The 15,649-nt window shown below is 45.2% G+C and overlaps 1 protein-coding gene across 1 annotated transcript in view; it reads right to left on the bottom strand.

The window, feature by feature from the left end:
* The window catches only part of ABCA13 (ATP binding cassette subfamily A member 13), a 235,256-nt gene that overhangs the window by 197,275 nt on the left and 22,332 nt on the right, over positions 1 to 15,649 (bottom strand). The window contains exons 4-8 of the mRNA XM_019652970.1: positions 14,963 to 15,086; positions 7,490 to 7,644; positions 5,812 to 5,840; positions 4,828 to 4,991; positions 1,952 to 2,091 (exon numbers count right to left, since the gene is read on the bottom strand). Coding sequence (XP_019508515.1) covers positions 1,952 to 2,091; positions 4,828 to 4,991; positions 5,812 to 5,840; positions 7,490 to 7,644; positions 14,963 to 15,086 — 612 coding nt within the window. The remainder of the gene's footprint in view (positions 1 to 1,951; positions 2,092 to 4,827; positions 4,992 to 5,811; positions 5,841 to 7,489; positions 7,645 to 14,962; positions 15,087 to 15,649) is intronic.

The raw sequence follows: 15,649 nt of genomic DNA, 5'->3' as shown, positions 1-15,649 counted from the left end.
CTTCTGATTTGACTTCTGGCCCAGATGAAGAACCACCGACCATTGAGCAATGACAGAAAGGCAGACAAGAAACAGGTAAGCTGTGGGTGACTGTGGCCGCACATGCACAGCTGACCTAACGAACATAAACTACTGCACCCAGCGACACGATTCACATTCTTCTGAAGAGCCAACGCTGACCAGACTTGCCCCCCGTGAGCCATAGGCCCATCTCAACAAGCTCAAAAGACTGAAACACTCAGAGTACACTCTCTCACTAAAAAAAAAATTAGGCTAGAAATCAAACTTTTTTAAAGTAACCTGAAAGGCCCCCAACTGTTAATGAAAATTAAGCAATATACTTCTAAACAACTGTGAGTCAAAGAAGAAATCATAATAAATATTAGACATTTTTGAACTGAACAATGATAAAACGATGAACTATCCAAATGTGCAGAAAACATCTACAGCTGTGCACAGGGGAGAAGGCAAGGCTTAAAAGCATACATTGGAGAAAAGAAAATCTGAAAATCAAGAAGCTAGAAAAAGAAGAAACTAAATTTAGTAGAATGAAGGAAATAATAAAGATAAAAGGAGAAATTCATGAAATAGGAAAAAAATTAATAAGCTGGGAAACAAACGGGCAGAACAGAGAATCAACAAAACTCAGCTATTGACAAGTTGTATTTCTGTAATGCAGCAAGTGTTTGGGCAGAGTTACGCCCCTAGCAAGGACCCCAAGGGAAGTGGATGGTTAAGGTTCCGGGATTTGGGTTCGAGGCTTTGACACTGAGATTTGTGACCTACAGCAGCAGTATAATCTCGTTAGCCTTAGACTCTTCATCTGAAAATGAAGTCGTAATGGCACTCACAAGTTGACATGAGGATTGAATGAAACTATTCATATAAAACACAACAGATGTTTGTGATTATCAGTTATTGAGGCTTCTGAGCCAGGCTTCTCGTAGATACTGTCACTCTTTGTGGCCTGTGTTTCTGGAAATGGTCAGAAGTGGGCAGGAGTAAGTGATAAAAAGGAGGGCGAGCAGGAAATTCAAGTGTCAGAGGAGTGCCCAACCCAGGAGGACCAGGCCACGTCGCTGGAGAAGCTCCCATCAAGCCAGCCTGGCTGGGCCACGTGCACAGCCTCCGAGTCACCAGCAAAGGCAGAGCCCCAATGCGTGGCTGGTGGGGTTGACACTGAGAGCCACAGACAGGGGGTTCTCTGACAGCCTCAAAAAAGCAGCAGTTTGAGGAGGATGGAAGGAAAAATGGTGAGGTGGACATGGCCACAGAAAAGGAGCAAAAAATTCCCATCCCCAACCCCAAGTCCAAGACGCAGTCCAAGGAGGAACTGGTGACCCCATGGAGACAGAGCGTGTGCGCCACACGGAAACCCAGGGGGCAGCCTGACTGCCGAGGAGGTGGGAACAGACAGCAGCCCAGACCAGGAAGAAATGCAGGTACCACCCTGACAGCATCTCCTTGAAAAGCAGGGCCTTTGGGGAAACAGGGTGACTCCCTGTGAGTCGCACAGGTATGAATTTATAAAATCCCTATTTTAGGGGATTTTTTATTTTGAGGATGGCAAGGAAAGAAGGGAGCTGACTCAACATGGGGTGTTCTCCCCGGTATGCGGGGTGGACCGAACACTAAGTGAGCTGAAAAGCCCCCCAGGCAGTCCATCTGGACTCACCGGGGTGGGTCACGATTCGTCAGCCAAACCAGGCAGTTTGGTAGTAAAGCGGTCACTATTAGACACTGCACTGGGGTAACCCGGCCCACCCAAACCAGGACTTCCGGTTGTCTTGTCATAGTGGACGGGCCGAGGCCAACGCGGCAATCGCCATGGTCCTCGGTACTTGGCACACGTCCTCTTGAAGCTCCCCCGGTGTCATCTCCTAGGAAGCCATGTGGCCGCACTAAAGGCGGAGAAGCACCCACATTCCTGCACTGACGACCACTGACCTACCAGGTGGGCCGTTCTGGAAGCCGCCTGGCATAGTCACATATCGAGCCACCTCACAAGTCTTCCTGATGAGTCCCTTGAGCACGTCCCAGTAGTGTGCTTGTTCCAGGGACAACTGTGCATTTTCAGGCATGTGAAATATCCTTCAATCAAAAAGATCGAGAAAATTAAAATTTAATAATGATTTTCCAGGAGACCTATCTTTACAAATTTATCTAAACACAAATATATACAATGCTTGGCATCCCACTTAGGTAAAAAATTAGAATCTTTGAAATAGTCTTCTTAATACGGATTTATGACTTCCCCATCCTGATTAGAAAAATGAGGGAAAACTTTTTAGGGGAATACGTAAAATGTAAGACATAACAAATCAAGAGAGAAGAAAGTAGAAAATTAAAGGATATAATAATATGAAATGAGCATTGAAGCTAAGAAAAACACATTCGTTATTTGACCTGTTTGACTATGAACTTCCTAGTAGCCAACAATGGAAACTGATCGACATAAAAAAAGGCTCTGCAGTTTCCGAAACGCAGCAATCTGAGGGCGGAAGTATATGCACGAAATGAGACGGAAAGCAGGTCACTGTGGACACGAGCAGCCCGCTCGCAGGAGAATGACCCAGTGACTGGGAGGTGCCCTCACGGACCAGGGTCCCTGCTTCTGTGCAGAAGGAGCCTCCTTATTGGGATCAATCGGCTGCTTCGCCTGCTTTTAGAGCTGAATGTGGATTAAACATCCTCTTTGCCCCGAAACAGGAAGGTGTACTCCCAGTGACACACACAAGAGCGAGGCTTAGGACCAAGTCCCCAGTGGGATTTAGAAGCATTTCCGTGGCGCGCCAGCTCCCCGGCGTATAACACCATTGAAGAGTTTCAGAAGGTCATGGCGTGCAGCGTCTCAGAAAAGCAGGTAAGCCGTCGCTGCTTCAGGCTGAGACAATAAGTGGGCACCTGGAGCGCAGCATACTGGGTGCCTCATGCCCGACCCCCACTCTGTCCACCCCACGGATCTGACTTGTCAGGGAGGGGTTCAGCCAGGGGTTCCAAACTGTTTCGCAGAATGAGGGGTCTGGGGAATCCACATGCACGCACTGTTAATGTCACTGTTAATATCAATGTTTTGTTTGATAAATAATTATACTTAAATTTGTAAATTAGAAAATCCACTCAGCCGAGTGGGGCTGTATCTAAATTTAGCAACATGAGACCAACAACACTGAAGTTGTGCTTCAAACAGGCTATTTTCCTTTATCCTCTTGTTAAGGAAAACCTCCCATGACGTTCTTGTACATTGAAGAGTATCCCAGGATTACATGACATATCACTGAAAACTCGCTCGCCATGTAAAGACTTATCTAAATAAACACAGACTTTCCTGTTATTGTGTCGCTGATGTAACTACAGAAATGAAGTTAATGCTGACGCTGACATGGTTCTCCGTCACTGGTACCTCCTAATTCCAGCTGGCGTCTCTTTCCAAAGAGCCCTCGTGCCCTTACTGCTAACGCGTTCCACCCCTAGGACACGACCACCCACTATGCTCAAATAGCTGAGTTATACATCAAACCACCAACTGTCAAACATGTTCCACCTTCCTACACTGACAAACACGACTCCCAACAACTGGGAAGCCAGGTTCAAATTTAGAATTCTCTGCTCCTCAGAGCCGTGCACCAATATGGGGGTTCAGGAGCACCCACACTGGCCCACCCCAGGCCACCCCTCCCCCACTTGCCCCGAGCTGTCTGTACCTCAAAGGCCTCATGTACACACATGTGGACACTCGGTCCTGCACATCCAAACACTGTCCACCCCTCCACCCCACACTCCCCTGCTAACAGCTGACCCACCCTGAGCCTTGGGGTGCACACTCAGGTGGTGAGAGCCGCCTCCAAGGGGCACTAGGGAAGAGGCCCACACAGCTCTGGAAGCGGGCTCTGGCCAACGGGGCGGGGGCTCCAGGGTGAGGCGGCTCTGTGGGCTTATCCCCTCGGCCCCACAGGCTTCCTGAGTCATGAGCAGAGGCATGGCCTGCAGAGGCCAGAGCAGGGTCTCTTTTGGGGTAGGGACCCCTCTAGCCCTGGCCTAAGGGCAATGTTGATTGTTCTCACTGATAGCAGATAAAATAAGTCATACTTTAAAATCTGACAAGAATATAAACTTTTACTAATAAAATACCACATTTGTGTAAACCATAAGTTTACACAAAAGAACTCTATTGGGGAATAAAAGAATGTGTTATTAAAACATGGGAAAACCCCCATGGGAAGAGGTCTTCTCGAAGGTAACTCTCACATATCATGGGTCAGGTCCATCACAGGAGACGAATGTCCAACTCACTGAATTATACCACTGAGAGTACTGAGCTGCTGTTCTGGATATTTTGGGAAACTGCAACATCGTTTATTAAGAAATTACTTAAAATTATGATATTCATGCCACATCTCCAATTATGAAAAACTTAAAAATAACCAGAAGGCCAATTATAAATTATCAAGTAAATTATGGCATATGGTATAGACCAAATTGGAATATTATGCAGATCATTTGGAGAATATAGGAACATAAGAAATGTGAATGGTGTGGCATTAAATTGCTTAAACCAGGGAGAAAAGGCTCTGAATAACATTACTGCACTCACATAAAGCACCTGTACACATAGACGCACTCATGTAAATGACCTATCCAGGCAGACGCACTCACACGCGTATACAGGAACATGAGGGTCAGCTGGAGATGCAAGGGTTTCAGCCATTGCAAGGTAACACCTCTGACGTGATCAAACAGTTATTCAGAGATACATATATCTTCCCATGAAAAAACGAGGAGGAGACAATCCACACACCTATCACTACACTTTTCTTTTTAACCTACCTGGAGACGGCCTGGAGAAGGTTGACTCCACCACCGATGCCGTCAGCGCTGTGGACACTGTTTGTGGCTAGCCCGGGCAGTAAAAGCAGAAAATCCCAGATGTGGGGCTGCTGCTGAAGGCTTTCCAATTTCGATATCACCTCCTCGGTCTTATTGAGATCCATCTGAGAGAAAACATACCAGGAAGTACCCGCTTTAGCTTCGTGAATCAATTAAATGATGGGGGGGTGGCCGCAAAGGAGTAAGAACGTGGACCCTCTGGTGGCTCAGACAATGTCTGCTATGTTACTGTTTTGAAGAGACAGGGTTTAAAAGTTGTTCTTTTAGATTGGTGTTCGTCAATTGAAAGTATGGACAGGGGAACGGAAGCAGAGATCTGTTTTTGTAACAAGTACCTCCTTCCCTCCCTCTCTCCCTCCTTTTCTTCCTCGCTTCCCTCCTCCCCCTAAATGACTGAATGCCAAGGGTATCCCCTCAGACACCCCCCCCCCATTAAAGTCGATGGAATGTGTAACCTCCTTACCTCCTTATCTGTCTAAATTGGCCTCCAGCCAGCGTCTCGGAGGCCGCTCTGAGCTGCCCCCCCACCTGCTCGGCGGCCCCCACCAAACGCCTCTCCTCCCTGCAGAGGACGCTGCCCGCGCCTCGCGTCGGCCCGGACTCCACCTTGGTCCGACCGCAGCGGGGCCTGTGCCCACAGTGAGCCCGCCACGCCGAGCCCGGGATCTCGGCAGCGCCCTGCACGGCGTCGGGGCGCCAGCACCTCGGGCCCCACCGCGCGCCCGCTGCTCCCCCTCGAGCCAGAGCCGAGCTGGGGAAGGTTAGGGTTCACCTTGCAGCCCAGCGCCTGCATGGCTCTGGCTGTCGCAAACGGCTTCTACACCGTATTACTAAACATAGAATCACTCAATGTAAAACCAGTGTTTTGAACTTAACCATTATGTCTGTGAAAACTATGTTTCAAACGTTTGTGAAGATACTTACTGTTAAAAAGCCAGAACCATAAGAAGAATCTACAATAGAGAAGATTTCAGACATATTAGTTCAATCAGCAATCAGAAAGCATTTGCTAAGCACCTATATTATTTCTAAAGTCAAATGGCTCAACACAGTCCTGCCCCAAAAGACAATTATATCCTAATTGAAGGCTAAACCTGAAAGAAACAGTCATTTTCAGTTTCCAAAACACATTGATATTAAATATATTCCTGGAAAACAACTGGTAAACCGAATTTCAATAATTTGCAAAAAAAAAAAAAAAAAAGTATCACTGTAATTCCACAGGCATTATGAACATCAGGACAGGATAGAGGGCATGAAGGGAAAATAAAGGGGAAAAAAGTTGAAGAGGAAAAGAAAAGTGAAATTGTGACTTTGCAGACCCAGTTGGTATCTACAGAGAATGAAAAAATTGCTTGGTGTAGAAAAGCCACACATTTGTTGTGTTGTGAGTAGATGAGGTTTTGTTTTACACATATATCATGGGAAATGCCTCAAATAGTAACAAATTGAAAATCAGGTGGAGATTTCCTCTAAAGGAAAAATTAGTTCTCCTTCTAACAGACTATTAACTTTCTCATTTGAAAAAATAAATCTTATAAAAGTAGAATGATCCCATAAGAGCACCTAATGTAAGAACTCCATCATTTGATGTTTGAAGCTATTCTGGCCTTTTGGTGATGCATTTGGTCCATGGAGAAATCCGCCCCGCCTTGCCCCACCCAGGACAAAGGGGAGGTTTTCTCTCTTAGAAATAACACATATCATCACCTCTTCTGCAAAGCACATTCTTTACTTTTCTGCCAAATGCTTTATTCCATTTTTTTGTATATATCCATAAAGAGAAAAAATATAGATTGATAGACAGACAGATATATATATAGATATAGATACAGATATAGATATAAAGAAAAATTGGAAGTGGGCACTTAAGGTTGCCAGATTTAGCACATAAAAACATATTTACTTTTATACTAAAGAATTATTTGTTGTTTACCTGAAATTCAGGTTTTACTGACTGTCCTGTATTTTATGTGGCAAATGTGGATAGGGTTGTATTTAAAAAAAAAACATGATCACTGTGGCCCCACATATTGATGAAGTTTGTAGGCAATAACTCAGCTACGTAAAGATAGACCATTACTACCACCCACCCCACCCGAGGTCCAAGCATCAAAGGCCAGAATTAAAGTGTTGCTAACATAGAAAGACGTATCCAAGTCTACCAGAAGGAGGAGAGGAATCATGTGTTTGTGTGTGTGTGTGTGTGTGTGTGTGTGTGTGTGTGTGCGCGCGCGCACACACGCGTGTAAGGAAGGGTCAGATTTAAAAACAGAGGAAGCGGGAGTGAGAAAGGAAGCTAGAACAGGAGTAAGACGAGAAGGGAAAGTGGAGAGAGTGAACCTGCAGAGATAAAGCAAGGGTGGGACGCAGCCTCTCTGAAGGTAATGCCCAAAACGCCACCCCAGGAGGGGTGATGGACATCTCGCCCCGCCCTCCTCACTCATGGAGGGCGCACCTTCTCTAAGACCCACGCAGCAGCCTGGAGCAGTAAGGGGCTGAAGTGTCAACAAACGGGACATAGTGGGTTCTCACAGCCTCCCAGGGCCCCACCTAAGCCTGTGTCCAGGTGGGGAGTTGACAGCATGAGAGATTTACTTGCCTGGAGTCTTGGATCTTTCTACCCAAAGTTTTTGTAAGTTTGTTGCCTTGTCCATCATCTCATAAATTTCCTCAGCAAGGTCCTGCATCTCTTGGAAGAAGACCAGGTCACTGATCTTCTTGTGACGGCCAGCTGTGCTCTGGAACCTAGACGAACTTTAAACAAATGGAGTAAATACCACAAATAGGACTTTTTACAGGAATAAGTGTCCTCTGCATTTTTAAGATTCTTGATTCCAAATATCAAATCATTTTCAACTAAACGTGTACCCATTTCCACTTATTTTTAAAAACTTTGCCAACTTAAAATTAGAAAGTTGTTCTTGATCTCTTTATTATCTGCGAACTTTAACCATTGTGTGTGTTCATTAATCGCTTCCCTTTTCCACTTATTTTTCACATGATACAGCATGCCCTGTGCAAGGTGCTGGGAGTAAACACACCAGTTGACGAGTCAGAAGGAGTTAATGAAACTGAGTCTGGGGGCTAACAGAAATGAGCCTGCAGATTAGCTGACGAGTTAGGAAGTCAGTAAGAGTGAGTCTGGGAGCGGGCAAGAATAGCATTAAAGATCAACCACTTACGCTCTGAACCCAGGACACCTACAGACTGACAAACACCGCAGACAAACACCAGGACAATTTTCAGAGGAAGCCAACCAAGACAATAGTTCTCAGAAGGAGCCTGCCGCGACTGTAAACAACTATTAATACAAGATAACTAGCCCCTGCATCCAGCATAAAAAATATATATATATAAAACCCCTACCTCCCCTCACCTAGGGGTAGCTGTTCTCTTCAGACACTGCCAGGGGCGTTCTCTCTCTCTGCCCAACCCTTAATAAAATGCTTTCTTTACCTTCTTACTTTTCTGAGTCTGTGGATGCTTTCACCTTTTGCAAATGACCAGGGGTTAATTCTACACCAATACAGCAGTGACCAGCGGAGGCCCTGCTCCAGGAGTACAGAGGAAACAGAAGATAACCACACAGACAGGCCTCATAAGTGTGGATTGAGGTCAATGCCAGGAGGAGAATCAATACTTCTTGGTAAGATAGGAAGTGAGTGGAAGTCTGTTGTAGAGATGGCACTCACAGTTGGCCTGAAAGGAGGCGATTTGGGGCTAAAACCTGAAAAACCAAAATGGTCCGCCAACTGGAAGAAGTGGGGGTTGTGGGCCAGTCAGATGGAGCCTGTGCAAAGGCCCCGAGGTGAGGGGCTGAGGAGAGAGAGAGAATATAGAACCCATGAGATTTTTTAATCCCAATTCCTTTATTTTACAAATTAGAGAATGCTGTGAAAATGCAGTGACAGTTGTCAATAGGTAAATCTGCCATGAAATAGTAACAAAGCTTACCCCACCCTTCCCACAAACACTGTTGCTTCATTTTCATCAGCTATAATGAAGTCAGAGCAGGTTCAACTAACTTACTGTTAAATAAAATAATTCAGTGCCTTTCAGGTCACAGTCCACTTACAAATAAAGCAATGAGGCCCAAAGAATCAAAGAGCATTTGCCGAAAGCAACAGGGTAGATACAGCAGAGCCAGGAACAGTCCGAGAGGCGAGCCCGTCACCTGGTGTCACCATCCACCTGAATCTCACCTTTTAAAATGTGGCCTTCAGGGCCGGCCGAGTGGCGCGATGGTTAAGAACTCGCTTGGGATGCCAGAGGGCCCCGGTTCGGATCCCACATATGAGGGCCAGTGACACTGCCCTCTACAGCTAAGATGCTGAACAACAGCTCAACCTGGAGCTGGGCTGCCGTGAGTCGCCGGCGACGGCGTAGGCTGCAGCCCCTGTGGCAGTGGGTTGCCATGGGCTACCGTGTGTGGCCAGCAGCCAGCGTGAGCGGCCAGCAGCCGCAGTGAGCGGCCGTCCAGAAGCCGGCGACTGATCTGCCTCGCCCGGGAAGAGCGCAATGATGGTGCCAACTTGGGCCAGTGAAGCAGCGTCCTCCACAACTAGATTGAAGAACAAAACGACAGCAACTTGTCTGTTCCCCTTCCCCTAATTTCCCAGTACTGTTCCCAACCCCCCAATTACCCAATAAAAATCTTTTTAAAAAAATAAATAAATAAATAAATAAAATAAAATAAATAAATAAAATGTGGCCTTCACCTTGACTGGGTCAGAATTCCCAAAGTACAACAAGAATTCAGCTCTTACTTCTGCTACACCCTCGTGTTAAAAAAGAAAAGCATTTCATAAAGGGCCCCTGGGGCTGTGGACTGTAATGTAAATTCTCCTGCCTCACCCCCACAGGGGACTCTCCTGGGACCCCACAAAACGGTCAGATTAGAGAGACTGAGGTCATTCTGAGTGAGTTTCCCTGTAATAATGAACTGGTTTTATATTGTTCTTCTAATTGTTATTCAAAAGTTCCTCAACTTGTCCTTAAGACCGGATTATGAACTATTACTAACATGAAAATGTTTACGGCAGAAAAGAGAGCGAATTGGAAAGCCCCAGGGAACTCCCAGTACTGTAATAGGCTCTGGGTTGAGAGCAATTTCCTCCTTCCGAGTCCAGTTCTTTCTTTGGTCTTTTATCAGGTAAAGGTCGACCTTGCCAGCTATGAAAGGAGTTGTGAGGGGAAGGCAGAACAAAGAAGATTAGGATGAAAGGGGACAAGGGAAGGCTACTTGGCAGATGACTCAATTTCTTTCCCAGGCCTCAAACTAGGAATGAAAACTTTTCACAGGGCTGAGAGCCAAATAAAAAAGAACACATGAAACTCTAAATAAAAGAAAAAGCATCCAGGTAGGAAAAAAAGGAGTAAAATTGTATTTCCAGATGACATTATCATGTATGTCATCCTAACAATTCCACTCCTATATATTTACCCAAGAAAAACAAAACTTTCTATGCAAAACATTTTTTAATGTTCATAGCAGCTTTGTTTACAAATAGCCCAAACTGGAATAACCCAAATGTCGATGAATGAGTGGTAAATGGGTAAACAAGTCGAGTCATCTCCATACAATGGGAAACCACTTAGCAATTATAAAGGAATAAATTACTGATACATACAACATGCGGATATATCTCAAAACACGCTGCTAGGTGAAAGAAGTCAGACGCCACAGATATGTCTTGTATATAAAGTTCTGCAAAAGACAAATCTAAATCTACTCTAGAGGACAGAAAGCAGGTAAGCTGCCTGGGTCTGGAAGGGGGGTGGGAGGCGGGGGGGTGGAGGGGGCAGGTTGGAATGGGATGGCACAGGCGGAGAATGTTCTAGATTCTGGTCATGGTGTTGGTTACCTAGGTGCATGAACATGTAAAAACCTACTGAGTATACACTTAAATAGAGCAATAAAGTTAATTTTTGAAAGTTAGTTGTATTTCCATAACATGAGGGATAATCAGTGACATAGTGTAACTGATAAAAATATGCCGTTTGCAATAACAACAAAAAAATATATAGTAACTAGGAAAAATTTTAACCAAAGATATGCATGACCTGTATGGGAAAAATCATAAAGCTATGCTAGAAGATGCAAAGAGCACCTCGGTAAATCACGTGAGGTATCATGATCGTGGGCGTCAATAAGACTCCAATCAGAACCCCAGTCGAGTTTTTTCATTGACCCTAACAACAAGTTTGTAAACTTTGTATGGAAGAGCAGAGACTTCCCCGAAGGAGAAGAGCAGAGTAGGAATACTTGCTCTATCAGACATCAAGACGTTAGACAGCTGGAGTAAGAAAGACCATGAGGTATCATTCAAGATGGCTGGGAGGACCAGAGTCGGAAACAGGCACAGCACAGGTGGCAGCTTAATTTACGTCACAGTGGGACTGCAAATCAGAGGAAGACGGACAAATGGCTTAATGAGTGAAACTAAAACAACTGCTTATCCAAACGGAAATACGTAATTCAATCGTCATTGTATCATAGACATAAAGCACAGATGGATTCAAGACTTACTTGTGAAAGGAAAAATTAGAATACTGTTATTGTAGAAGATAATGTAGGAAATTATCTTTATGACCTAAAGCAGGGAAGAGTTCCTTAAACAAAACTGGTGTAAATATGAAACAAATCTTACCAGGGGAGAAATTTACGAATAAAAAAAAAAAAGAACAAACACACCCGACTCCCCCTGTTCTCATCATGCACAAGAAGGCAGCTCAGACTGGGCATGGGGGGGTGGGGAGGACCAGCCCACAGAGCTGAACGCAGGTCGACAGAACATGTGGGTGACTCACTGTGCATCACTGACACCTGTAAATCCTTCTCAAGTCTGTCTCTAGTGTCAATACCCCTTCATGTCAGAAAGGTCTTTTAAGAAACAAGAATCAAACGCTTAGCTGCTTTGGGTGAAGAAAGAGGACTCTGCTACTTGTAAAGAAGCCGGCCCTGGAATAGGGAAAATAACCAAATAGAGGCTGAGGAATAAAGAAATAACATGAAGTCACCATAGTCGAGCTGCTAAATTACTAAAATCAAGTCAGTTGAGGCCTGAAAAAAACTGTTCTGTTCTCATGTTGACGGCCTGGGAACCTAAACTTTTGAATTTTTCAGTCCTGAGTCAAATCCTGGACACACATCCGACCTGCCCATGACCCTCTGATGACCTTCGGAAGGACTAAGGAAGGATCGTCACACACCCAGACCACTTGGTGTCCAGCATCCAGACCACCGGCCGTCTCCGGCCAGTCCAGAGGCCGAGTGCAGGGCTGATTCTCCTCGAGTGTCCTTTTCACTAGAAGAACCCTCGGCCTCTCCTTCTCCTTCAGGACTCTCTGGGTATCGCCTAGTTGCGTTTGCACTTTGCAAACCCTGAGACCCTTGAATAAATTTTTTTATCATTTATTTCTAGCAAAGGCCCTTGACGCTTCTTGAACTCATTCAACATAGAGTATAAAGTGTAGAAGACACTCTAAAGTGTCAATAGAGTAAAAAGCAAACTGACAAGCCGAGAGGTGAGGCAGCAGCAGGCACTGAGCCACCAAGATGGAGAAGCCGAAAGTCGCTGACAAGGACGTGGGGACACCAAGAAGATCCTGGAGGGGCCGGAGCTCATTTGAGAAGGAGATAGATGATTGATAGATAGATGATAGATAGATAACAGATAGATGATAGTAGACAGAAGAGATGACAGAAGATAGAGGGTGGTAGGTAGGTAGGTAGGTAGGTAGGTAGGTAGGTAGGTAGGTAGATGATAATGGAATGAGAATACGTAGCAGGAAATAACTGGGAATAGTTATAAGGAGAACATGATGACGGGTTAAAAGCGGAAAACTGCTCAGCCAAGGATGAGAGGACAAAGAAACCGAGTTGAAAGTGAAGAATGTTCTGGGGGGGCGGGGGAGAGGGGGTTCACCAGCCTCCTACAGATTGGTGACCATGAAGGGAAGTGATGGGCAGATTCAGACAGCACATTCGTATCATAAAGCATCTTATATTTGCTTGTATGCCATTAGCGTTACCTTGAACTAAACAGGAGTGATCCCTCACACCGTGTGAACATATCCACTTAATCCGCTGGCAGTAATGCCTGGTTGTTAGCTCCAAACCCTCTCGCAAGAGCCAGGGGGAAGCTCCGAAACAGCCAGGAACGAGGAAGTGGCTTTTCATAATCACAGCCCAGGTCGCATGGAATTTGGGAGTTCTGCCCAAAGTGAACTTTTCCCAGGGAATCATGAAGGGCATGGCAATTCAGACTAAATTCACCACGATAATGTTTCAGTGGACTTCAAATGGAAACCTGCTTTCAGATGTTTGTACCGAGACAACTACCCAAAGTAGTCAGGAGGGAATTTGTATTTATGGCTTTGAGGGTCAACTGAATTCATATTGGAACCAATACAAAAAACAAGTGAGAAACGGCCGGTCGAGTGGCCAGGTCAGGCGCTGAGCTGAGCTGAGCTTGACCATGGGCACCCATGCTCTTCCGGGCCCCTACCCCTCACTCCTGACAACTGTCTTTCTCTGTGTCACCTGCATTTCTCAGACCTCCGCCTCAGGCACTGCTCGAAGGGGGAAGCATTTCACTCTTGGTTTCGCAATGCCGGTGCTCCGAAACAGACTACCATTCCCAGAATGTGGTGTGGACCACTGTCCCCAGGTGTCTGTTATAATCCCTGAGTTTCAGCGAATTGAAGTGGAGGAATGTGGGGAGTAAAGGACAGTTATTTCCTGATGTGGAAAAACGTTTTATTATGCTACAGTCAGGGTAATAGGAATCTGTTATCACTAACTCCCATGGCGGGGCTTCTGCGCTCTGCATTGTGCCAGGAGTTCCGTGTATTTCGCCTTTAATATCCATGACACTTGAAGTAGGTACGTGAGAAACAGATCCAGAGGTTAGTAATTTGCACAGATTCACAGGACCAAAAGTGACAGGGCCAGTGTTGTTTGAGTGCAAAGCCCAACTTTTTCCACTTGAACAGCATTTAAAGATCCCATCGTGAGTGAGGAAGAGATATAAAAAAGACCTGAAATGGAATTTCTGATCCGCCTCAAGCCCTCTCATCTTCGCAGAAAGAGAGTTTGGTATATTTCCTTTTTCCACAAACACAAAAAGATTGACTCTGAGTTTAGACTCTTTCCAAATGATTTTCTTTATGTAATACTTTTTTATTATTACCTATCTCAAAAAAAATGTAAGCACCATTTATAAACATTATACCAGATGTGTGCAAAACTATCTAGAACTTTTCATTTTCTTGTCACTTAAAATTGAAAGATATAGATCGTATTTTAACACACTTTGCATTTAAATGTCTTAGATTGTTCAATGCCAGGAAATACAAAGTCCAGGTCATTCATACCTGATAAATTCAAACTATCATGAGCAATCGGTCACGTCCCCTCATGCCTAACTCCACTCAGAGAGGTTCCCAGAGCATTCGGGACCCTCTAGGTCAGCTCCCCTTTATTTTGACTCTTCTCACATGAATACCTCCTGCTCTTTCACCTCTTTGGCCTTCAACTCCAACTGACGCCATGGAGAGATTGGAGTTGGACACCTAACTGCTGCCTCGTCCACTGAAGTGGCTGAAGCAAGAAGGAAGGAACTGACCACGACTTTCATTTGACCTCAGCTGTGACCAGGATCCTGGTCAGAACAGCACAGCAGGAAAACCCCAGCAGGTGGCTCAAACAAACATTTGTTTTGGGGGTGTTTGGCACCCAACTGAATAGTTGGCTAAGCAAGTAATTTTGAAGTCAGAGTTTTTAACCTACAGAAAACAAACCATTACATGCAAATGACATTCGCTAGTCAGCAATCACTTTGTGATTCTTAAACAGCAGTAGAAAGACCTCCTAGTGGAAACTAACCATAAGTTGAAAGACATTATCATGTGAGTCTTAATTTAATAAAACTGATTTCCTTGTAATTTTTAATTCTGTACTTTTCATAATCTCTTACCTGTCCCAAATTATTGAGGCTGTGCTAAAACATCATGCCTGTTCTCTGCACCAGCTCCCATGAATTCTGGAAAGGAAGCTTGTGTTTCTTACCGGAAGTGGTGCTCTGTTGACTCTGCATAGCTGATGTTCCTGCACCTCGACCCAGTGTTGCAAAGAAGGCCCTGGACAAAGGGGAAAACTCCCTGACTGGGCAGATCACGGGGCTGCAAGTAACCTGGATGTAGGTGCAAGGGAGAAATGAGTCCATACAACTGGTACCAGAAGTGGAATACCTACTGAGTTAGAAAAGTAACATATAATATCATATATTGTATTATTAATCCTGCTAGTAATTTCAAGGAGATCTGAGCACTGAGGCAAAAAAAAAAAAAGGGGGGGAGAGAAAGAAACCCTTTACATATATCTAACACCTTTCCCCCAGGATCTGTACTCACTATTCGAGGTAGAATGGCTGTGTGGCCACACCTGTGTGACTTGGGGTGCATTCCTGCATGCCATCCTCACCACCACCACCACCACCATCCTCATCTTCACCACCACCATCATCTTCATCATCATCATCACCACCATCACCACCACCGTCACCACCATCCTCACCATCACCACCACCATCCTCACCATCACCACCTCCATCATCTTCATCTTCATCATCATCACCACCACCATCACCACCATCCTCACCATCACCACCACCACCTCCATCACCACCATCACCACCATCCTGACCATTACCACCATCACCTTCACCATAACCACCATCACCACCACCACCACCAT

Source organism: Hipposideros armiger, unplaced genomic scaffold (assembly GCF_001890085.2).
Source record: "Hipposideros armiger isolate ML-2016 unplaced genomic scaffold, ASM189008v1 scaffold_191, whole genome shotgun sequence".
Classification (NCBI taxonomy): Eukaryota; Metazoa; Chordata; class Mammalia; order Chiroptera; family Hipposideridae; genus Hipposideros; species Hipposideros armiger.
This window is presented reverse-complemented; position numbering and strand designations above follow the sequence as displayed.